The 25,770-nt window shown below is 34.2% G+C and overlaps 2 protein-coding genes across 3 annotated transcripts; both read left to right on the top strand.

Annotated features, from left to right (window-relative positions):
* The first annotated feature begins 4,754 nt into the window (after positions 1-4,754).
* LOC6645411 (chitin deacetylase 1) lies at positions 4,755-12,895 on the top strand. The gene is made up of 4 exons (XM_002068208.4): positions 4,755-5,098; positions 6,025-6,194; positions 6,320-6,569; positions 11,162-12,895. The coding sequence occupies exons 1-4, from the start codon at positions 5,044-5,046 to the stop codon at positions 12,307-12,309; spliced, it is 1,623 nt and encodes a 540-aa protein (XP_002068244.1). The 5' UTR covers positions 4,755-5,043; the 3' UTR covers positions 12,310-12,895.
* Positions 12,896-20,734: 7,839 nt separating this feature from the next.
* LOC6645410 (chitin deacetylase 1) lies at positions 20,735-25,770 on the top strand. 2 transcript variants are annotated; one of them, XM_015177817.3, is made up of 5 exons: positions 20,735-20,794; positions 22,170-22,278; positions 23,107-23,219; positions 23,792-23,941; positions 24,023-25,770. In XM_015177817.3, exons 1-5 carry the CDS (start codon positions 20,743-20,745, stop codon positions 25,171-25,173), a joined length of 1,575 nt encoding a protein of 524 aa, XP_015033303.1. In that variant the 5' UTR covers positions 20,735-20,742; the 3' UTR covers positions 25,174-25,770. The 2 variants fall into 2 exon arrangements, with proteins under 2 accessions (XP_015033303.1, XP_002068243.2); XM_002068207.4 differs by lacking the exon at positions 23,107-23,219 and adding an exon at positions 22,475-22,605.

The raw sequence follows: 25,770 nt of genomic DNA, 5'->3' as shown, positions 1-25,770 counted from the left end.
GTTTAAGGTACTTATATTTTACATCTACTTTATCTAGTCGAGACATTAAACTACAAAGTTGACAAACATTTCTCGCCAATTTCATTAAAACAAACTTGGAAATTTTATTAAAAAAAACGCAGGGCTTAAATAATATAAATATTTAATAGATAATTCACTTTATATCTGTAACATTAAATTTGAATTTTGTGCTTTAATGCCGAAAGAAATCGGAGATTGGGGCCGATGTTGGTTAGAAGAACCTTGAGTCAATGAATCTACTTATTTTTTTTGGCAGTTATAACCTAAACTTTGGCATTAGCCCCTTCGAATTGGCATCGATTATAATCTTTACAAAAAATAGTTAACTAATGTCTATTTGAATCTTAAAGAAGTTTATTAGAGACGTCCCTGAACGTAGTTTAACCTTTTTGGTTTTGATAAATACAGTATACTAACTATAATTGGAGGTTCTTACTTTAACTGACTATTAAGCCATCAAGAAATAATTTAATTAACAATGTTATGCATTCCGAAAAAAAGTTATATTCCATTCGCCAAAAATAGTTTATATTTTTGCATCTGGCGTATTTAACAATTAGTAAGTATTAAAAAAATAAGACAATTGTTAGTATAAGGAATTAAATAAGTGAATATCTAATAATAAACATCTTCTTATTGATTTTTGTATATCGTTCATCTTTTTTTATTTTGTTCTGAACGACTAAGAACCAAAATGTTTGCACAAACGATTTGTGGTTATTAAAGATAAGTTTTACCTACATATACATATATATATATATATATATATCGTATGTACATTGCAAACACTTATCGACAAATTGAAGTTATTGACAAATGAAATCAGAAGCAAAGCAAATACATACATGGGATTAACACTTGGCCAAGTTCTTAGCCGCAAATGAAAACCGCAAAAGACAGAAACAAAAAAACCATGAGGATTTTCGTTAGAAATTTGAGTTTAATTATTTCAATGATTTTGCAAAAGTTTAAGAGTTCGACTGAAGAACATGAACATGAAGATAATCGTGATGATGATGATGATGATGATGATGATGATGATGCTCGTTTGATCTTCATCAGATGATTTAAAATGAAATGGAAAACGTTAAACTGGTTTCATCAATTGATGCAAAACTTCTTGAAGCGGAAACCAACTGAAATATTTTTTGCTGTTGTTATTGGATTTTGTTTAATTTTAATTGGAAATCAAGCAACACAGCAGGCAGACAACTAACTCAAACTCCTCCTATATTCGCGGTTAACTAAGCATATGCAAAATGTCAAGTGTGGCAAAAATAGACAATGACAATTCCGAAAAAGGCAAAAGCCAAAAAACACTTTGGCACACTTTAAAGCCTTTTCGACGTCGATAGCGATGGAGATGGAGCCGGAGACGACGATGATGATGACGACAACGACTACTACCACATACATACATATATAAAACTACAACTACTGTCTGTGATGGCGCGGTTGGGGGGAGCCGGGGCGAAACGGGTGACGGGCTCAAGTTGGCAGCCGTTCGTCACGCCTTTAAGACGCCGCCGCCTCTCAACAGACGCCGCACGACAGATCACTCTATGGGCCATAAATGTTATTTTTTTTCTTCTTTTCTTTTGGGGCTATCAAGCAATAATAATAACAAAAAAAAAAAATAAAAAATAAAACTGATCAAGGTCATTGCGAGAGGGACAGGAGAAGGCAGAGAGAAAGAGAGAGAAAAAATTCATATTAACTTTTAAATTGAAACCACAAAATGTCAGGGAAAACCAAGCATCAAGAAGAGATGTAACATCAGTAGGATTTTGAATATAGTAGATTGAAAATTAACACATGTCTATACATATATAAACCTGATTCAGTTGCCGAATCGCCACAACTACGACAGGGTGACCATGACAGGATCTGAGACATTGTATGCACTACTTTTTAACCTTGAACAGATTTTTAATTTAAAATTGTAGTACTTCTACAACGAAACAAGCAACCAGATAAGTTTGAGTATAAAAACTTACTATTTTGAACGAATTTTTAACGATTTTAAAGACATTTTTGAATATAAAAGTTGGAATCACAGAGACATCATAAGGCCAAATAAAACAGGGAATTAAACTTACATTTAAACAATTGTATTAATATATTAATTATATTTGTCCTCATGCTTAAATGTCTTCTAATAGATTTGATGCTTTGTGTGTTAAGAAAGGAAAAGTAAGCTCGTTAAGAACTCGAATTTATTGAATTATCTGTGCAAAGGCGTATACGACTTTATTACTTTATTTGAAATTCATTTAATTTATCTGAATCTCATCGATAGCGTGTGGGGTCAGCTATAGAATGAGGTGGGAACTGAAAAAAGTGCCACCAATCGACAATTGTCGGAGTGCGTCGAAAAAGATTTCGACAGAGTCCTGCCAAGCTTTTGATTAAGAGTATCCCCAACCGGATGGAAAAAGTAACGGTAAAATATAGGTGGTTACATTGAATATTAATCACATAATGAAACAAAAATAGACTTTAAGTGATTTGAAAACTAAAAAATTAAATTTGACGTAGTCAATTGAAGTGTACCTATTATTTTCATCAAGCACGAAATTCTGCAACTTAATTTTTTTTGTTGCAACTTTTAAATAAATTTATTTTACTTTTCTAAATTAATGAATTTTTATAAACAAATGTTCAATAAAGAAACGTGAATTTAAATTTTTGTGATCAATTAATAGATAAAAAGTTGTGCTAATCTAAAGTCAACAATGTTCATTTTCAAGCGGATCATTTTCATCCCTTTCCTTTGGGACTTTTCATTCAACTTATCCGCCACGCCTCGTTAATCGTAGTTGCATTTTATTTGAACTTTTTGAGGAATTTTTGCTCTTGATAGCGACATTTAGTTTTAATGACCTCAAAATAGAATACATACACAGGTAATTTGGTGAAAAACCACCAAATAATTTTAATTTGGCACTTTGCTTAAAGATTTATCTGATCTTCTATAATATATGGACGTCGATCTGGTCTTGTTGTGAAATTGATATTTGTTTACAAGAAAAAACTCTCTAAAACAATCCAATTAGGTCTCTTTGTAAAAACATAGGCGCAGTACATAAGTAGGACAGGTTAAAATTATTAAAAACTTAAACGACATTTGACTTTTAACAACACTTAACAAAGTGAATTTTATTTAATAAATTTTCAGTTTCAAAAGTCGAAAATGATTATAAGGGCCAATTACAAGCTAGTTCCCATTTTGAGTAAAAACTAATTCAAAATTAGAAATTATATATTACATATGTATATGTATATAACATGTATCATTGTAAAGGCCAATTCAATACCTTTCGATTTATATGTGTCCATAAATATATGAAAGGACATTTGCTTCACGAGAACTAATAAATCATGTGCCTTTAAACTAGCTTTTTCCTAATGTATGGAAAAAAGTGCCTAAGATATATAAACGTATATCCATCATTGAGATTCACTTTTGGTGTAAACTAATAATGTAATGGACATATCAATAAAGAACAGCACAAGAAGTTTATTAACGACGTTTAACTGTACTTTTACAAACAATAAGGAGAGTGCGCTCTATTTTCAATAAAAAAACAATTAGCAAAGAATGTCTGTTAAGAGTTAGCTACAAAATATCGTTAACATACATAAATAATTTGGAAGAATAGAAACAAAAATGAAATTTATGTTTAATATTCATTCAAGTGATTTGTTTTAAAAAACAAAAAGAAAGTACAAAAATGTCTAGATTATTATTTATAAGATAATCTTATAAGTTAATTTAAGAGTCATCCTATTTTCATTTCTTTGAGATTTGATTGGCTAAGCGTTCTCACGTTTTAAAGAAGTTTTGGGGACGGATTGAGTTTCAGGATTGGTTTGTGTAAGTATTTCAATTGTTTAAACTTAAAAGCAGGTATTAAGAGACTGAAATGCGGAGTGACACCTTTGTGGGATTTGCGTGGGAGTTTGGACTGTCCGATCATATATACATATGTATGTATTTGACTATATAAAAAATGTTTGCATCAAATTTAATTTAAAAGATGCATAGATATGAATTTGATTGTTAATTTGAAGCGTGGGCTTTACTGTCTGTCTGTCTGTCTGCATTGGAGAAGTTGCCGCCGCCTTCGAGGGTTAGGCAGACGAAGACCTTCTGGAATTTGCCACTAGGTACTACTACTAATGAAATCTATCGATTTCAAGTCGAGGCAAGTCGTGTCATGCCAAGACAATCCAAGAATTTCTCATTTGCATTTACATGCACTTGCAATCCACAACAGGTTCGAGCTCGGCTCAACCTTACACTATCTTTCTCTCTCTCTTACCCCTCTCTATATGTATATGGGAGGGTGGGGTGTGTATATATTGGATGATTTTCCAAGCAATATTTTTCATATAAAAGCCTTAAGCCCAAATGTGTAAGACTTCTCTCGACATTTTCGGGGTAGCAGCCATCAACTTACCAACAACAGAGCTGAAATTCAAATTGAAAGTGCGGCTCGAAACGGAAGCTTCAACGTGTGTGTCTCTGTGTGTCTGTGTGTGTGTGTTTGCGTGTGAGTGTGGAACGTATTGGCCCAGTTTTGTGTGTGTGGATTTGTTTTCTGTTTCTTTTTTGATTGTTTTGAAAACTGTGAATAAAGCTTGCACGACTCAAACTCACCACACTCGCACATACTGCAGACGCGACTGACTTGACTCTGTGTAATAAAAGAAGCAAATTTGACTTCGTCTTGGGCTTTGGCGTTTTGGAGACCGGGGCTCGAGAAATTGTGCGCGAGATCTTAGCAAACAGTGTAAATGGAGCTTTGATACCGATCGGAAGGACAAAACTCCACAGACAACGCACACAACAAGTGACAAATAAAAGTGAACATCACACTCCAAATATCCAAAGAAATAAATTGTTTTCAAGACAACCAAAAAAAATTATTTAAACAGAAGGAAAAATCGAAAACTCAGAAACACTCGAAATCTTTTTTTGGTTTTTTTTTTTGCTTGTTGTTTTTGCACCAAAGCAAAATGGCAAAACTTTTTATAGTTTTTGCCATTGTGGCTGTGGCGGCTTTAAATGGAGGTAAGTTCAAATTAAAAGTAAAGAAAAATTTACAAATTGAAACTGAATTAAGAAAAAAAAAAACCAAAAATTAAGCAAGATAAGACAATTTTTTTTTGTCGTAATTGCACTGCAGTGCACTGACTGACGGAAGTCGATATTGGCCTTGGTAAAAGATGTTGTTGTTGTTGTTGTTGTGGGCAACAGTAGGAAAAACGCAATTTTATTTTCGCATGCTGTCTAAAGTAACCTTGATGATGCAGTAGTAGCAGTAATGAGTGCTGGCTAAGAAAACGAAAAAAGATATTGAGGAAAAGGACAACAGGTTGGCTCTCTGGCAAAAAAACAACTTTCATTTTCTCTGGGGCTATGCTTCATTTGTCTATATGATTTGTTTGAGTTTTGCAAGGGACAACAATAACAGGCCATCGATCAAGACGACAAATAGCATACATATATCCATATCTATATACATATGTATATGTACATATATGATTATGCAAATCTTTCTATATGCATATATAGCTATATCTTCTGTGTTGCCAACTGCAAAATGTCAAAGTTATAACTTGTTTTACAGTTCTCTTTACTCCGCCTCCCTTCCTTCTCCCTCCTATCCATATATCTTTGACTTCACAAAAAAAAAAAAAAAAGAGAAAAAAAAATTTCATAATATGGAAACTTGTTTAGATGAATGTTTCGTAGCAACCAGTTCAAGCCACATGCCATGCCCATGTCTTTAAGTACAACACCATCATCCAGTCAGTCAGCCAGCTAGCCATATCCCCCCATGTGTCTACTATATACATATATATATATGAAAATATCTATGTTTTTGTAACAGGAAGTGCCAAGTGCCAACCCACATTTTGGACAAGACAAAACGAAATGTATTTCTTCCGGTTTTTCTCATTTTATATCCTATCATTTATATTTGATTTTTACAGTCCAAGCTGAAGATTTGTTACGTTTCAAGCGTCAAGCCACCACCGAAGAGGCCAAAAAGGAAGAGTCTTTTGAAAAGGAACTCTGCAAGGACAAGGATGCCGGTGAATGGTTCCGTTTGGTTGCCGGCGAAGGGGACAACTGTCGTGATGTTATCCAATGTACCTCATCGGTGAGTTTAACTTTTACTAACCCACTTTTATTCCCCCTTCATCATCCCATCCATAACAAATGCAAATGATTTAATTGAATTAACTAACTTGTTGCTTCAATACAATTTGTTTGTGTATTTTGTAGGGTTTGCAAGCTATTCGTTGTCCTGCCGGTTTGTATTTCGATATTGAGAAACAAACTTGCGATTGGAAAGAGTCGGTGAAGAACTGCAAATCGAAGAATAAGGAGCGACGTGTCAAGCCTTTGCTCCATACAGACGAACCATTGTGTCAAGATGGCTTCTTGGCCTGCGGTGATGGCAACTGCATTGAGCGTGGTCTTTTCTGCAATGGCGAAAAGGATTGCTCAGATGGTTCCGATGAAAACACTTGTGGTGAGTACTCAAAAAAACAATCCATAAATCTAAATCTTCAAATCGAGCAAAAACAAGTTGGAATATGTTAGTTCATTTTTAAAAGCCATCAAAAGGTCACTAGTTTCAGGCCATTGTATGTCAATTGTTTAGTTTATCTTGAATAACTTTAATTTGAATGCAATCATGAAGGGAAAACTCTTTAAAGTAAGCGGGATATCTTTTTTGAACATGAATATTTAAAAATTACAAAAACTTAAGAAAATTATTTTCATAATAAATAATAGATTATTGAAAAGATTGAAAATAAATAGATATAAATTGGGTAATTCCAAAATAATTTCCCTTTGCAAAAACTTATAATCAAGTGGAGGATATAAATATTTTTGTCTTTTTTCAACTTTTCACCTGGTCATATGACCATATAAACGATTTAATTGATATTTTCAATTGAAAAAATCATTTTTGAAAGCATAAATTTTGCTGTTTTTATAGTTTTTGTTACTAGATACTTGAAATTACAAAGGAAAGAGACGAGATTAAAAGTAAGCATATTAAAGTAGAAAAACATGAGCAACAAATTGTGCTGACAAGTGGCGGAATATGTTAATGCACACATATGTATGTGTCTATGACTCTGTGTGTGTGTGTGTGTGTGTGTGTCTTACAATTATAGAGATACATCTTATGATCAGACCACAGCTGGCCCAAGCTCTCAAAGTGTTGTGTGTGATTGTTTCTTTTTTTTTCTGCTTCTCTTTGACATTTGACAACAATGATTCGCAATGATTCAGCATTACCCCATAAATAAATATACTATAGAAGTAAGCCGACAGGCATTATATAGGGATTGGCTTTCCAAAGACCAATATTATTACAACATACTCTACATAACACTCAGCTGGGCTTAGCTCCAAAACTGAAATTGAAAAAAAAAAGAAACACAAAAATAAAATCCAACAACATAAGACAAAGAAACAATGTAATTCTTCAAGTGACTGGCTAAGCTTATGGCAAACGACAATTTCTTTCCGTTATTCCAATTTTTTTTTTTTGTTGTTGTTGTTGTTATTTTTAAATCACTAGAGTCGCACCTTAAAACCGGTTGACGGTATTTACAAGTGTTTCTCCCTTCATTAAAGTGTCTGGCCAGGTGGGGTAGGTGGATAAGGAAGCCGCCTACATGCATCTTGCCGAATGTATGTCTCTCTGTCATTGCATTGCATTGATTGATATCGTTAACTAGCCCTTAGGAGAGCCTTCTATCAAGTGGTAGGTCGTTTGTGGGTAAGGCGGGGGCGGGCAGCCAGCAGGAGATCATTCATTCGATCGGCATTTGTTGATCTATAGTAAATGTCAAGTGTGAAATGTATACACAAAATGTCAGACGACACCTTTTTTTTTTGCCGAAAATGAACAACTTGGCGCTTGAATGTTTTCATCATTCACATATGCAATCCATTTATCTATATATATACATATATGTATATAATATATTAAATAAAACATTAATTAACAGACATATGGCAACAGTTAAGTTCGAATTTAACCTTGGACTTAATAGAAATAAAATAAAATCAAAGCAAAAAACAACCAACAAAAACGAAAGAAAAAAAATAAAATGCCTCTCCATAGGTGGGTTTTGGCTCATTCGTTCGATTCATGTGTAAATTAGTCTTACATAAGCAGCTTAAAAAAAAAAAAGTTCAAATGTATACACAAATGTTGTTGTTGTTGCTGCTGCTGCTGTTGTATTTTTAGCAATTGCAAAAAGAAAAAAAAGGCTTAGCGTAAAAACCGCAACTAATTTATTATAATAATAATAATCACAAACAATGTGAACATCTCAAGTCTCTCTTTTTTTTTGAAACATTTTCCAAGAGACAAAACACATACACATAAGAATTGAATGTGAACTCTCCTTCTTCCATATAAATGAGGTCTTAATAAGCCAATTAAATGCCATAAAATTCAAATGGCCATCGGCTGGCTTTTCGCTTTGCGTATCCGTTTAAAGATGGGCTTGGGTTTAGGCCTGACTCAGTTCTACCTACATATGTACATACATACAAAACTCAAAGATTGCAATCACTTGCAATTCATTTACACTTTATTAGCCAGCAGCGGTAACTAACTTTTCGAAATGCTCAACGAAGCATTAACTTGGGTATAAAAAACACAACACACACACACATGCAATTGAATAATCTAGCAATGAAGTTTACCTTAACTTAACTGGCCAGCATTTATATGGCCATAATAAGGAAGAATAATTTGTGTTGGCATTATCATTATTAAATGCCAAGCAATTTGGCCAAAGTGTTTAACAAGTCATACATCAAAACATTATAGTTTAGTTTGCTTGTATATTTTGAATTTTTTTTGTTTCAGGAAAACAAAAACAGACAAAAAATACCCCTTTAGGCTAGCAAATTGCACAAATTTCGCAACATTTATGGGCCCCACTGAAATAATGGATAGTTTCTTTGGTTGTATTTCTTATTAAGGCCAAAATGTTTAATCTATATGCATTTATATATTTCCGCACATATAACGGTAAATGATTTAATTTCAACTTGAAAAAAAGCTTAAACGAAATGCAATATGCTCTCTAGGGTTGATAAATACTTACAAATTGGGGTCCTATCTAATGGATTCACACTAATGTATGCTTTCTAGGGTTGTCATTTGATTGGAAATTTGGCTCCAGCTTTAATTTGGTATGCTTTCCAGAGTTGTCATATGTTTGAAATTTGGGGCACCAAATGCAATAGAGAGTTGCCAAAGTTCTAGTACTTAAGATTAGTATTATCAATACCTTTTTAAAGCAGACCTCAACGTTTCTCTTTAGTTCTTTCTTATTCAACCAGGGATTTCTTAAGAGAAAAACATTTTTATCAATCTGAAGATGGCAATGATTCACTTTTTGTTTAAGGAAATTTTTCTGAAATATTCATTAATCACAATTAGAAATAAATTTCCAACAATAATCAAATAAAAATTGACATTAAAGAAATAAATGTTGGAAATCAAATTTTAAATATTCTTAAATTCACTTTCAATGCCTCAAATACTATGGAAGTCATATAACTAGGGTAACTTTTCAAATATTGCTTACTTTACATATTTTAGATTTATAGAAAATTTTACAATCTCTCTCATCCATAAAGCAATCTAAAAGTTTTTTTTATAAGTTCAAACTTTTGCATAGAAACAGAAAGACGAGCCCTGATGAATTATAATAATACCCTTTATAAGGGGTATCCAAATAGACAGAAAATATTAACAGGAATTGATATATATAATATGTATATACACTTTACTTGTATTTACGAATTTCATGAACTGAATTGAATCAGATTATACACTTGAGTATGCCAGTCACAAAACGAAAATGTGCAACAATTATCTCATCCTTTCATCTTCTGCACTGTGAACAACACATAATCCGGCATTTTACCTTCAAAAGAAATACCTATAATTCCACCCCGACAATAAACCAGGCAATAAAAGCCAAACAGGCCAAAATAACAAACCAAAAGTAAAGCCCTTTCCAGCAACAGCAAAACAGAAAATAAAAAAAAAACCAAACCAAAAAAAAAAAAAAGTCGCCAGAAAGTCGTCAATAAATACCAGGGAATAAGACAAACCGGTTCAAGATGATATAACACCTGGCTTTAAGTCATCATGATGATGATGATAATGATTATTATTGGCAAATGGCAAAGGAGGAAAAAAAAGAAGAAGATGAAAAAGGAAAGGCAACGGCAAGAGCCCAGTCAAGTCAAGTCAAGCCAAGCCAAGCGACATCAAAAAGGTCAACAAAAACCAAAATACAAAAAAAAGGCGTCAAAACGCCGGCTTGGCATTTCACTTTATGGCCACAAAAAAATATATATGCGAACGCAACAAGCAAAAAAAATTGCAAATGACAGTCTGAAAAAAAAAAACTTTCGCAATTGATTGACAGTTTTGGGATAGTTCAATAGAGTTAGACGGACAAGTGCAAGGCTTACAAATCATGAACAAATTTGCATATGGCCGATAAACGAGCGTACCAAATGGCCAACACGTGGGTGTGGATGACCATTATGACCAACTCTTACTAACTACAAATACGTTGACTGCATTTTGAAAACCTTTTCGCTTGATTAACAACACTTGTGAAAAAGGCAAACCATAAGAAAAACAAAACAAAAGACAAAACAATGTTTAAAAATAATAATGATTGGTGGTAGTGTAGACATTTTCCATTCACTTTGCGTTTTTTTATTTTTCTTCTGTTTTTCTTGGTTTTCTGATGGTTTTTCCACCTTACCACTTGATTGCTTTTCCACAGGCAGATACAGAGACACAACAACCACAACAAAATCAAAAACAAAAAGCAAGAGGTTCAATGACCTTCTCTTAAATAGTTGGCTAATTGTTGAAAATATAATAGAGGGGAATGGGGAAAAGGTTGATTGAACTTACTAGCCAACAGTTCAATTGAATGCAAACAGAATATAAATTGAAAGAAGAAAACCATTGTTTAAGTGTTTAAAAAAAAATATTTGTTGGTAATGTGTGTACATTTTTTTTTTTTTTGTTTTTTTTCTGTGTTCTTATTACAGACATCGACAACGATCCAAACCGTGCACCACCCTGTGATCCAACTGTTTGCGTTTTGCCCGATTGTTTCTGCTCAGAGGATGGCACATCGATTCCCGGAGATTTGCCAGCCAAGGATGTGCCCATGATGATAACCATCACTTTCGATGATGCCATCAACAATAACAACATCGAGCTGTACAAGGAGATGTTCAAGGGACGCAAAAATCCCAATGGCTGTGACATTAAGGCCACATATTTCATTTCCCATAAGTATACCAACTATTCGGCTGTACAGGAGACGGCCCGTAAGGGTCACGAGATCGCTGTCCACTCGATAACCCATAATGATGAGGAACGTTTCTGGTCGAATGCCACCGTTGATGATTGGGCCAAAGAAATGGCCGGCATGAGGATAATAACTGAGAAGTTCGCCAATATCACTGATAACTCGGTTGTGGGTGTACGTGCCCCATATTTGCGGGTGGGTGGCAACAATCAATTCACCATGATGGAAGAGCAGGCTTTCCTTTATGACTCGACAATAACGGCCCCATTATCGAATCCACCATTGTGGCCATATACCATGTACTTCCGTATGCCACATCGTTGCCACGGCAATCTGCAGAGCTGCCCCACACGTTCCCATGCTGTGTGGGAGATGGTTATGAATGAATTGGATCGTCGTGAGGATCCGGCAAATGATGAATATCTGCCTGGTTGCGCTATGGTTGATTCATGCTCGAATATCTTGACTGGTGATCAGTTCTATAACTTCTTGAATCATAATTTCGATCGTCATTACGATCAGAATCGTGCCCCATTGGGTCTGTACTTCCATGCAGCTTGGTTGAAGAACAATCCTGAATTCCTTGATGCCTTCCTCTATTGGATCGATGAGATTTTGGCCAATCATAATGATGTCTACTTTGTGACAATGACTCAGGTCATACAATGGATGCAAAATCCACGCACCATCAGTGAGGTCAAGAACTTTGAGCCATGGAGGGAGAAGTGTGTTGTTGAGGGTAAACCAGCTTGCTGGGTGCCAAATACCTGCAAATTGACCTCCAAGGAGGTTCCCGGGGAGACTATCAACTTGCAGACCTGTGTGAGATGCCCCAATAATTATCCCTGGGTGAATGATCCCACAGGCGATGGTTTCTTCTAAGTCAGATTGGGAGAGAGCGCTTCCCAAAAATAAAACAACAACAAAATAAGACAAAACAAAAAACAACAAAATAAAAAACACCACCAATCTAACTGCTTCTTCTCCTTCTTCTTATACACTTTCCCCCCACACTCAACACACACTCTTATTACACACACACACACACAACAAACAAATACACACACACACACGCACGCACACATACAAACACCACAAAATTTTCCCACATAAATTTTGACTGACTTTTTTTTTTGAGCGAGCAGCGATAATCTTGGAATCGCTGCATCAAATAACAAAATTATTTCTCAACCTCAAACAAAAAAAACAAAAACATAAAACAAAAAACGTTAAGAAAATGAATGAACAAAAAACTCAAAATCAAACAACAAAATAAACATAATCAAAATGAAAACAAAAAAAAACCGAAGGAAAGTTAAAATATAAAAAAAGGAAACTGCAAGCACACGATTTCAGTGTCTTCTATTATCATTTTTTTTGTAGTTTTACGTTAATTTGTATTTGTACAATATATTTAAATGAAAACAAAAATGTTTTAAAAAATAATAAAAAGAAAAAAAAAAAACAACAAAAAACAAAAAACCAAAATTTCCAAAAAGCGGCACTTAAAATTTGTCATAATTTGTATATTTACAATTAATTTCTTTTCAGATATGCATATATATATTTTTTTTTTCTAGCTAGCAACCCAATTTTGTCTTTTCATATTGGATTATGCATATATTTAGATATATGGCTACCCACTGACTTACTAACCAGTTTCTTTTTTTTTTGGCAGTGGTGGGGGGGAAGCATTCAAATTTGAATAACAAAACGCGTTTTCGTTTTCAGTTGAAATTTGAATTTGCATTTGTTTTATGTATGTTTAGGGAGACAGGTTTTGTGCCTAATACCAATTGACTCCGTCGATCTAGAATTAGATATATTAGCAAAAAAAAAAAACAAAACACTAGAGAAGACAACAAAGAAAACGAAGAAGGGGGGGAAAAAAAATGTGAAATAATAAAATCACTTGATGATTTGCTAATTTATATGCGCACAAATCAATGCAAGAAGCAGATGATTAAGTTGATCATCATTATCATCATCATCATAAGGTGAGGATGGTGATGATGAAATATCCCCACCCCTTCCCCCGGCCATGCCATTCCATCTCATTCTCCCTGCACACACACACAATTTAAAACCTGTTCCTCTTTCGAAATCAAAACAAAATCGACAAAAAAAAAGAGTTGCTAATTAATTATTTTAAGCAAATTGCAAATCTCTTTTTTTCGCCTTCCTTTTGGGAAATACCAAACAAAATATATATACATATATCTATGAAGAGATATTTATGTGGCTTACAAATTTGCCTGTACAAATAAATACACAAGAAATTTGTTTAAACCAAATATCATACTCATATATATGTATGTATATATGTAGGTATATATTATTTGTAGGTTTATATATATATACATTTGTCTTCTGCTTCTTCTTTTTGCTGATATTTGTTGCTTTACGAGTTCGATGCATAAATAAGTTTTATCACCCATCAAGGTAAGCGGGCTTCGGACTCTCGGACCGAGGCTGCTGCAAAAGTGGCCCAAAAAACAAGTTAGCTAGGCTCGAGATTTAAAGTATCTCTATCTCTCTCCCCGTCTCACCTGTCTGTCTGTGTGTGTGTGTGTGTGTCTGACTGTGTGTGTGTAACTTGAGCAAACTTTTACTTTTTTGCCGAGGTAAGTGAACTAGTTGCAAAGTGGGCGATTTGCATAAATTGCACACACATAAGGCTAAGGAGACATGTGGAACGGAACCCAATACACAGACCAAAAAAGTAATCCATTCACGCACAGTGGTGCCAAGTTATAAAAAATTATCACTAATTTGTATATGTTTATGGTTTTATTAATGTTTTGATGATCTTGTTTCTTATGATCTTGCCATATTTAGTGTTAGTTAATAAATTACTAAATTAGAAAAATATATAAATATAATATGTTTAAGTGCCTTCTACTATGAAAAGTAATCATAGACGGATCCGGGCGGTCGTGAACACACCTCAAAATGTCAATAATTTAAATAATTTGTAACTCTTTTCATCTCTTATACCCTCAACTAGTAATTCTTTAAGGGCAATTTCGATAAATTCTCAACAAGGATTCTTTGATCGGATCCTCTGTGAATAAATTTTCTAGATCTATTCATGAAAGTATTGTATAATATATATATTTTGATTTTTCAGTGAGAAAACTTTTGTTTTTCTATTTTCAAATTGGTTTTGTAAGTCTAATAATTAGTTGGAAATAAATATATGATGACAATTGTTGATATATAATGGCAAAGTTTCCAAAACTTTATCACTTTTACTTTCCTTTGATTAGCAATACATGTCATACCACTGTGCCAGTTGACTAGACACTGGCCATACTAGACATACTTCTCGAATCTGCTTCCTTGTTCTTGATTGTAAGATTGAAAGGCCGATTGCCCCCTTGCCCCACAAAATGTCAATATGCTTCCCTCCCCCCCCCAGCTCTTGGATATATCACATCATTGACGTCAATATATGAATATGGTTGACATAATGCTGGTTGCCAACTGGACCCAGATGGTGAATAGCTATCTATATAGACTATATGTGAGAGTGTATGTGTGTGAGTGTAAGACGTGTGAAGATCATCAAGAAAACTAAATGGTTGAAAAGTTATACACACACACACATGCAGACATTGAATTTTTTGTGTGTATAATTATGGATCAAAGCGTTGAAAGATCATAGAGAGTGGAGATGAGTTGATGAGTTTTTCAAATGGAAATTGAAAAATTGAAAGTCAAAGTTAAATATTGCATGAAGATAAAGACTAAAAAGAAAGTCCGTTATTTGCTGCAGGCCTTCGAATGCTCTTCGCTTGCCATAAATTAAAGAGATCGAAGAGGAAGAGCAACACCAACAGCAACACCAACAACAACAACAACGACAATAATACCCAAGACTTATGCAACCCAAGTCTCTTTCTGTTGTTGTTGTTTTTTTCTCAATTTTTTCGTTTCGTTTATTTTTTAAATTTTTTATTTTTCTTCTTTCTTTTTTTTATGGTTATGCATTTCTTTTTTTACAGTTTACAGTTTACAGGCTCATCTTCAGCTTTAATTCCATACACATTTCCTTCATTAACAATACCGTTTTGTTTCGTACAGTTTTCTCTTTGCAAACACACATCACGCACACACACATCACACACACACACTCGCACACACACACACACATACATTCAGTTCAAACATTTTGCATACAGGTAAATAATCTTAAATGATCGAAGGACTTTGTAAATGCCCACGCCCCAAAACGAATTCACACTAATCACAGACAGCAAAGAAAAGGGCGTGTCTAGGACAGAATAATCAACGAAAAAAAAAATCAAAATTTGTGCCAATTTTATCTTGGCTAACTTGTTTAAGTTTTGGCAACGACCTTTGTCAAACATTTTAGTCCAACAAACCAAAAAAAAAAAAAATTATGTTAACTAAGCTTCACGCAATTTCTACACTCTACTATATATTTGAGCGCCATCACATAAACTTAGGAAATGAGATCATTACATTCTCTAGAACACACATATGCCATAACTCGAATTTGAATTATCAACTGTTTGTTTAGAAAGTAAGAAATAAACTAGTAGAAAAACTGCTAAATTTGAATTAATGACTGCCAACTATTTCCTGAACTTATTCTTGCTGTAAAAACATATTTGTCATATAGAACAGACGGAAGTTTAGTAAAAATGTCGTCAATTATTAGCAAGATGTATACAATTTTACAATCCAGGACCTCCGCTACATTTTACCCAAACGGCATATATCTATTGATCTAAGATGGTGAAGTAGAATATTAAAATCACTAAAATCGATGTAATAGGCTTTCGTTTGCAATCAAATTAAATACACTTAATACGAAGAAATATGGCAAAGGTTTCCAAAGAAAGATTTTTCTAGATTTAATAACTGAAAGCGGCAAAGTTAGCCAATTGCACGCCTATAGTGCTCAATTGCTTAACGGACAGAGATTTTGCTATATAAATTGATAAATTTTACTCTTATGAATTTAAAATTAATATTTCAGTCGATGTCGTTGTGTTGTTTGCTTCAATTTTTTGTTTAAATCTAGTTACGTTTCTAAATTCCAATAAAATTTGATAAAAACTTTATGTTTTTAGAACAATAAAAAGGCTAACTTTGGCTAAGCCGAAGTTTTTATACTCTTTTAGTACCTTCCCTTTTTAAATAGTTGATTTCTTTAGAACATTTCCTTAAATAAGTTTAATTTTCCAAATATTTTATAAGAATTTTCGATTTCTTGAGAAATTTCTTACTTTAAAAGGTCTTTACCATAGTTCTACTGATTGTAAAATATTTCTTAATAAAGTAGACTTTACGATCGCTGGATTTTATGGCAGCTATATGTTATAGTCTTCAAAGCCGACAAATTGTCAAACTTATTCTATATTGGGAAGTAAAAAACTTAACTGGCAAGTTTCATTCAGTAGCTTCCTAATTAAGTGCGTGACGCACAGAAGGATATGGCTATAACGATTTGGCTTCGGATGCTGATCAAGAATAAGTATATATAGTAAAGGTATATAGTTTTTGGAATCGAAAAAGTTGCTTGTAACAAACATTTGACTAATTTTCTGAATAAAAATTGACATTTTCATTTGCGAATTAAAGTTAATGCAATTTCAACTAAGAAATTTCTAAAAATGTATATACCCTGTAATGACAGGTAAATAGGGTATTGAAAAATCAAATGAAATTAATAGGTTAATACACACATTTACAAAATTCAAATCGCAACGCATCACATCTCAACGTATCGTATCGTATCGATCAGGCATCGATTGGGATCGAACGAGGGCAAACCAAAATTATGTAAATCCGTTAAAAAAAAAAAAAAAAATTTAAAAAAGGTTTTCACTCTTCTCATCTGGCCACGATGCGACCCAATCATCACCATCACCAACAACAACCAACAACATCACCAACATTTTCACTCTAATTGAAAAACCAGTTTAACAAATGATTAAAAAATTAATTTCAAGAGACAAAAAACTCTAAAAAAAAGAAAAGAAAAGAAAAAAGAGTAGGTAATAATAATAATCTGCTGGTGGTGTATTATATCACAAAATTAATTGTAACTTTAGTTTTTAAAACAAAAAAGAAGGTAAACAACTTTTTTTTTTCTTCTTTCTGTTGAGTTGTCTTAACTTTGCTGTTTTTTTTCTCTTCTGTGCTGAATATTTTTTTTTTTTGCAGCTTCTTCGGGCAACTCTTATTGCCAGGCAATGCCATGGCAATTAAATAATTTAATTGTAATTTGTTGCAATTCCAAGAATTCGCCAACACTCACAAATTAGAAATCCACAAATCAATCAGCTATATACATAGAATTGACTTTACGTGCATATATAGTATATATCGTTTTTTTTATGTTCTTGTCGCTTGTCGTTAAGAAACTTGTTTTCAAGTTCAGGAAATAACTCGAAATACTCGTACTTGGTACAACAAATTGCAATAGCATAGCATAGACATATTCCTTCTAGATCAGACGCGAATCAACTTATTTAATTGACTAGAGGCTAGCCACTTGCAGAAATGAACAATTGTTTAATTCATACACTAACAATCTACATATGTACATACATATATATTTGTATATACATAGGTGTATATGTATAGCATGTTTATGCAAATTAAAATCAATGTTCTCGAACTTTTGTGGATTGCAATTCAAAACACTTACAATAAACAATATCTACATGCTACATGTTGGAAAATTTGACTCATTTATCCCTTGAGATATGCCTATAGCATATCCTTTTCCACATCCAAAGACAATATCCGAAATTTCGATGCTTAAAGAAGTTTAGTTATCGACTCCATAAGGGATCAGGTGACATTTGTTCAAATGAAATCAAAATCAAATTAAGAGCTCAGCTGATCTCTAGTTTAAAGTCATTAGACTTGCGTTCTACTTAAGTATCTTGTATATTCAACTCAACTACTTGTATTATAAGTACTTACTTAGTATACAAATGAAGCTCATTATTCATTTCAATGGAAAACGATTCGGCGAAAGTTAGTTCAAATACATACATAGTTTCCTGTTTATAAATCTCAGCATATCCATAAGGATTTAGAACTGTGAATTCGCGCCTTAAAGTATGCAATAGGTAGGGAAAGTATTTTATTATTTGCAACAAATTCATAATTTTTAGAAAGCCTAGTAAAATGTTAGTTTTGGGGATTTTTTTTTATCCACAGAGTATTTCAAAATATGTTTATAATATAAACTTTATATATTTCAAAAAGCGGATTCTTGAACAACTTATTGCATACTTTTGGGAGCAAATTTCCCTTATTCCTCCCCTTTAGATTTGCCTATGCCTTATAAAAATCACATATGCTCATGTCTCATGGTTACTTAGTTTTCTAAAGGTATTGGAAAAGCTTCTGTATAGTCAATATTCATCGAACGATTTTGTCTCCATTTTGCAAATTGGCTGACCTAGGGTACTCATACATATATATTCTGATGAATCGTCAATAAGTAAATTAAACTAACTAAAACTGATCCACTCCATGATTGAAATAATTTTTAATGAATTGCTTTAAGGTCTTTTGCAAATGCCTGAAATATTTTCGTATTTGGGTTGATTAACCCTTGAAGATCTGATAAGATCATTAGTGATCCTAAGTACTTTTGTCTTTTTGCTTATCCCTCTCAACTCAATTTCACAAGCAAATATTGACAGTTTCCTGTGAGGAGGAGCTTGAGCAAAAGTCATGGTAATTTTCACAAAGACGACGGCAACAACAACAACGAATAAAAAACAAAATAACAACAACATTGATTTCATATCCGCAAACATGCACCGTTTTATTTAATTTTGTCTTTTGTGTTTTTTTTTTTGCTTTTTGATATTTATTTTTCACTCTTAACTTGCTGATTGAATAACAGGCCAGGCCAAGCCAAGCCAAACCAAGCCAGGCCAGGCCAGGCCATGCCGGGCCAAGACAGACCAGGCCAAACCAGGCCAGGTAGTTAGCCCTCCGCTGCTTTACATAACATCATCAAGTTGAAGGCAAAAGGAGTTGATGTTAAATTTAAACAATGTGACTCACAGAAAGAAGAGTTCGAGAAAAGAAGCAACAAAGCTACAAAGGAGTTGGAGGAGGAGATGCCAAGCAGCAGCAGCAGCAGCAACAGCAGCATGCGGTTTAATAACCTTTTTATATGTTTTAGCCACGTTAACAAGAATTGGCCGTTGTGTGCTTGTGAGTGGAATTCACAATTATACGAATTGATATGCATGAAATGAGTGTGGGATTGCCTAATTGACAATTCCTTACATGTTCGGGTGAAAATAAAAAGGTAACTAGACAATAAATGAAAAGAAACGTACACACAAGCTCAAAAACCAAAAAACCGAAAACCAAGAAATCAAAAAGAAATAAAAACAGTTACGAAATCGAGATTTCCAGAGAGAGCAAAAGATAATTTTTGTTTTTTTCTTTCTTCTCGGGGGGGTCTGGTGGACGGAGGAGGCCGTTGAATCATACACAAAATACGAAAAACAAATTCAGGGTCAGTCAAAAAAAAAAGAAGATTGATTGATGGATAGATGTATGGATGGATGGGGGGACAAAAAAAAGAGACTTGCGTATGTGATTTATGACTAAACTAAACTCCACCTAAAAAACATCATACATAGAGTTGGTTGATATTTACATAGATTGAGGTTCGTTGGGTGCAGCAGCCAGCAGCAAATATCACCCACATGCATGCACCATTCAGAGACAAAAGGTAAGGTAACCCCACCTGCAAAATGCTAATTAACCTTTCTTCACACTCCAAGAGAGAAAGAGCGAGAGAGCCTACCACACACACATGCAGACATACACACATACAGATGGACAGACAGCCTTCTGGCATTTATTCAATACGTTCCACACACCGTTTTGCCCCGTTTTGGTTAAAAGCTTTTTTTCCAAACTGTCATCGGCTCTGCCGTGTTGAGTATGCAACCAAAACTCACCTCAGCTCACCACCTCGGCTTAATAAATAGAACTCGTTGCCAGTGGCCAACACCTAGTGTAAGCGTGGCTGTCTATATAGGAAGAGTGGCTGTTACCATCAGTTACACTCAACTAAGAAGAAGAAGCCGCCCCTCTCTCTTTTCCACCCGCACCCACCATCAACTTGAATATATACTTGCATTTAAAAATTAAAAGAAGCCACAACAACCAAAAAAAAAGTAAAGTTTTTTTTCATCGAAAGTGATTTTCGTGTTAATTTCCAAAATTATTAATAATTTTTTTTCCAATTTTTTTTTTCGTTTTTTTTCCCATTTTCCTTAGGCGCCTGTAAAGATGGCGCATTGGTGGGCAATTTTAAGCATTTTAATGCTCTCGAGTGCTATAGGTGAGTAACAAATTTTTAAATATAGATATCTATGTACATATATATACATATATGTACATATAGTCGGTTATACTTATATATATATATATATATGTATATATAACCACAAAAGAGTTAGAGCTTAAGCCATTGTTGTGACCTTTGCAGCAAAACTTGAGTTTGAGTTTTGCAAGGTTGCAAAAAAAAAAAAAAAAAAGAAAAAAACAGAAGCCGTAGGAGAAGACCAAACAAAACGACTAAAAACCATAATGAAACAAGGCAAATAAACTTGAAAAATTATATGAAATAAAAGTCAAAGTGAAAAAGGAAAAGTCAACAAGTTTCAATTGTCGTAAATCATTAGCGGCATGCAATCAAAATATCGATCGATCGTTCCGATTATTGATTGATGATGCAATATATATTGACATGAGCAAAATGAAAGAAAATAAAAGAAAAGAAAAGAAAAAAATTGTGATAGGAGGATGTAATCGGAGATAAAATCTTATTTTTTAAAAGTTAAAGAAGAAGGAAGAAAGATACAAAAAATTAGCATGACCAAAAAATCCGGCTTTAAGCCAACAATATTCATTGGTCTTACAGTTCCCCTATATACATACATACATATGTATGTGTATCGGTTTATGCAATATTCAATTTTAATGTTAACCATAGAAACTGGTTTAATAACCACACTCAAATCTGTTGCTATCGTCGCCTGCTACAACAACAGTTAGCCAATAAGAAAAAAAAATAAGAAATAAAATAAAAGGAAAACCAGTTTAAATGCAGACACCTTACACGATTAGGTAGCGGTAGTATTAGTGGTAGTCGTAGTACTACTACTACTACTACTAGTAGCAGATTGTAGGATCGTGATGCCCAGACAGACAGCTTGAGAGACAGACGGATAGACAGATTGTGAGATGGCGGAGATGATGACCAAGAGTCGTGTTGTTGCTTTCATTTGCCCTTTCGTTTTCGTTTCCAAACGAGAGTTGTTTTGGTTGAAGCTATGAAAACCGGTTCAAACTTGCTCTTGCTTCAGACCAAAAAGAAAACCAGCAATAACTTGGTTAAATGACATTTTAGCTTCCAAAATGATGTAATTATAAATTCATAAAACTATATGTATGTATGTATGTTCACATGCATAAATATGTATAAGGAAGCTAACTAAATACTATTTTATTTAAATGCCATGCAAATTTAATCATAATTAATAGCAAGAAAAATCAAAAAAAATCGCATCAAACAATATATGGTTAAATTTTTAAAAGATGTCTTTAAGAACGTTTTCAGAATGTTGTTCTCCACCTTTATATAGTGCTCTAGAACTGTAGAATGGAAACTAATTATATTGTTATTTTTGATTGCTTTCTTTTTTTTTTTGTAGCACAACAAGACAAATTGGAAGGTGTTGATGTTGAAGAAGTATGTGCGGATCGTCCTGCCGATGAGTATTTCCGTTTAGACACCGAGGGCGATTGCCGAGAAGTGTACAGGTAAGTTCAATAAAATACAATAAAGTTTCACTGAAGAGAAACATCAGCAAAAGAAAATCAAAGAAACAAAGACTTCAAAACTCATCACATTTGTCCGATTGTCGTGTATATGTATGTTGAGAGATCTGACTATAAAAAAAAAAAAAAAAACAAAACCAAACACAAACAAATATATTCTCTATCCTTTATCAATAAGATGTGACAGTGCCGGTGAAAATGGTAGCAATCGTTTGGCACCGATCCGTTGTGCCGGCGGCTTGGCTTTCGATGTATTGCGTCAATTATGCGATTGGAAATCGAATGTCAAGAATTGCGATATCAATGAAAGTAAGCAAGATTATTAAAAGCAAACTTAAAAACAACAATAATTTGTAGCTCCATCAAAAAACAATGTTTTAAAAGAAATTCAAACGAAACAAAATGGAGCTAAATATATTTATATGCCTAACCCACATTATATATATAATATATTATATATATATCTGTTCTATCTGTCTGTCTATATCTATATCTGTCTTCTATCTGTGTCTGTGTGTGTGTGTGTGTCACTAAAACAAAAAAAAAACAAAACAAAAAATTAAAGCCAACAACAACAAACACCCTTTTAAGTCATTTGCATACAAAGTCAAAAATCTCTTCATATACCCCTACCCTTTACACCTCCCACCCCAACCCAACCCAACCGACCCCCTAGCAGACTCTTACACAGTGCCAAAGTTCCTCTAGGTAGTCAAAATGTTAGAAATGAGTATCATCCTCTGAAATGAAAAACAAAAAGAAGATCATTATGATCGAACAAAAAAAAAAAACACACTTTACTATTTTTAGATGTACTAAATCGGGTTTGAAAGAAATTCAATGTCCCTCCGGTTTGGCTTTTGATGTGCTTAAACAGACCTGCGACTGGAAGGCCAAGGTGACCAATTGCGATGAAAAAGAGAGTAAGTTTTCCAAGTTTCCAGGGCACCAACTCTTTTTGTATATATCTTGTCGTAGATTATCACAGCAATTAAAAAAAAAAAAAACAAAAAAACACAACAAAAACTTTTTGTTAGATACGAAACTTTGGTAGAAAGAAAAAGTTGACCTAACCCAAAACAAAAACTATTCAACTTCCACTTTAACCCTGAACCACTCAAAATCTCTTTTGATTTCGTCGAGGAAAAAAAAGAAAAGGAAAAATGTTTGCTGACTAACAATAATTGCACTTAACCCCCTCAACCAACAAGTCCAACGCACCGCACTTCTCCTATACCTAAAATTTTATGTAAATATTTTCACATTTCAAAATTTATAGACATCTCTTTGTTGTCGCTAACACATAACCACTTCACCCACCCTCCCGCATAACCCACTAAACTTGCCTCTCCCTCCAGCCTGTTTAAGTATCAGCTAACAATTGTACGTATTTATATGTTTATTAAATAAGTTTAATTGTAATTGTTGCTATTAATCGTTTTTATTATTATCTATACTATATACTGGTAAACATTTCTATAATTATCTTGTTTAGAACCACGCAAAGTCAAACCCATTCTGAAAACAGATGAACCCATCTGTTCTGAGGGTAAATTGTCATGCGGAGATGGTGAGTGCCTGGATAAGGAACTCTTCTGCAATGGCAAAGCCGATTGCAAGGATGAGTCTGATGAGAATGCTTGCTGTGAGTACAACGACAACAACAACAGCCTGATGATTCTAGAGATTGACTGTGTGCATTGTCTGTTTTCTTCCCATTTATTAGCTGTCGATGAGGATCCCAATCGTGCTCCCGAATGTGATCCCACACAATGTGCTCTGCCCGATTGCTTCTGCTCGGCAGATGGTACTCGCATTCCCGGCGGCATTGAACCCCAACAGGTGCCACAAATGATCACCATCACGTTCAATGGTGCTGTTAATGTTGATAATATTGATTTGTATGAGGATATCTTCAATGGACAACGTCAGAATCCAAATGGTTGCTCCATCAAGGGTACATTCTTTGTTTCGCACAAGTATACCAACTATTCGGCTGTCCAGGATTTGCATCGTCGTGGCCATGAGATCTCTGTATTCTCATTGACCCACAAGGATGATCCCAACTATTGGACTGGCGGCTCCTATGACGATTGGCTGGCCGAGATGGCTGGCTCTCGTTTGATTGTCGAGCGTTTTGCAAATATTACAGATGGCTCCATTATCGGTATGCGTGCTCCTTACTTGCGTGTGGGTGGCAACAAGCAATTCGAAATGATGGCCGATCAGTTCTTTGTGTATGATGCTTCGATCACAGCATCGTTGGGTCGTGTGCCCATCTGGCCATATACTCTGTACTTCCGTATGCCCCATAAGTGCAATGGTAATGCCCACAACTGCCCATCACGTAGTCATCCCGTGTGGGAGATGGTCATGAATGAGCTGGATCGTCGTGATGATCCCACATTTGATGAATCTCTGCCTGGTTGCCATATGGTGGACTCTTGCTCTAACGTTGCTTCTGGTGAGCAATTCGCACGTCTATTGCGTCACAATTTCAATCGCCACTACAATAGCAACCGTGCTCCATTGGGTCTGCATTTCCATGCCTCGTGGTTGAAATCGAAGAAGGAGTATCGCGATGAGCTCATCAAATTCATTGAAGAAATGCTGGGACGCAATGATGTGTTCTTTGTCACCAATTTGCAGGTCATCCAGTGGATGCAAAATCCAACTGAGTTGAATTCTCTGCGTGATTTCCAAGAGTGGAAGGAGAAGTGCGATGTTAAGGGTCAACCCTATTGCTCGCTGCCAAATGCCTGCCCATTGACCACCCGGGAGCTGCCCGGAGAGACTCTGCGTCTCTTCACCTGCATGGAGTGCCCAAATAACTATCCCTGGATCCTTGATCCCACTGGTGATGGCTTCTCCGTCTAAACATAAAACACACAAATTCTTCTCCTACTTAAAAATAAAAACCAACAAAATTTTTCTTTAAAAACAAAAAACACACTCACACACACATACACACAAAAACACACGCACACAAGAGAACAACTCTTAAGTAGTTCCACCGAGAGTCTGATAAACTAACAAAACAAAAACAAAAAGAACAAAAAAACCAACACACAAAACGGAAATTTCTACAACAAAATACTCAATTTTAAATTTCTTCAAACAATTTTTTTTTTTTCGTGTTTCTTCTATTAATTTATGTCATCTTTTCTCTCTACTCTGTTAACCACATTTTATCTATGATCTGAAACCGTTTCCTTTTTTCTTTCTGTTCCGTTTTCTATCTTCTCTCTAATCTCTACCATTTCCATTGTTGAAAGTGATTTGTTTTCTCCCCCTATTTTTTTTTTTTATTTACTTCTTGCTGCAAATATTTTCACAAAACAAGCGCCAAAAAAAAACAACAAACATTTTGTAAGCCAACAAAAAAGAAAACCAACCAGCAGCAGCTCAAAATATCTTTGTAATTATATAAGTATTTTTTATAAGAAAAATATAAAAAATATATATAAAAAAAAA

Source organism: Drosophila willistoni (assembly GCF_018902025.1).
Source record: "Drosophila willistoni isolate 14030-0811.24 chromosome XR unlocalized genomic scaffold, UCI_dwil_1.1 Seg143, whole genome shotgun sequence".
Classification (NCBI taxonomy): Eukaryota; Metazoa; Arthropoda; class Insecta; order Diptera; family Drosophilidae; genus Drosophila; species Drosophila willistoni.
Note: the sequence above shows the minus strand (reverse complement) of the source record. Positions and strands in the feature narration are given on the sequence as shown.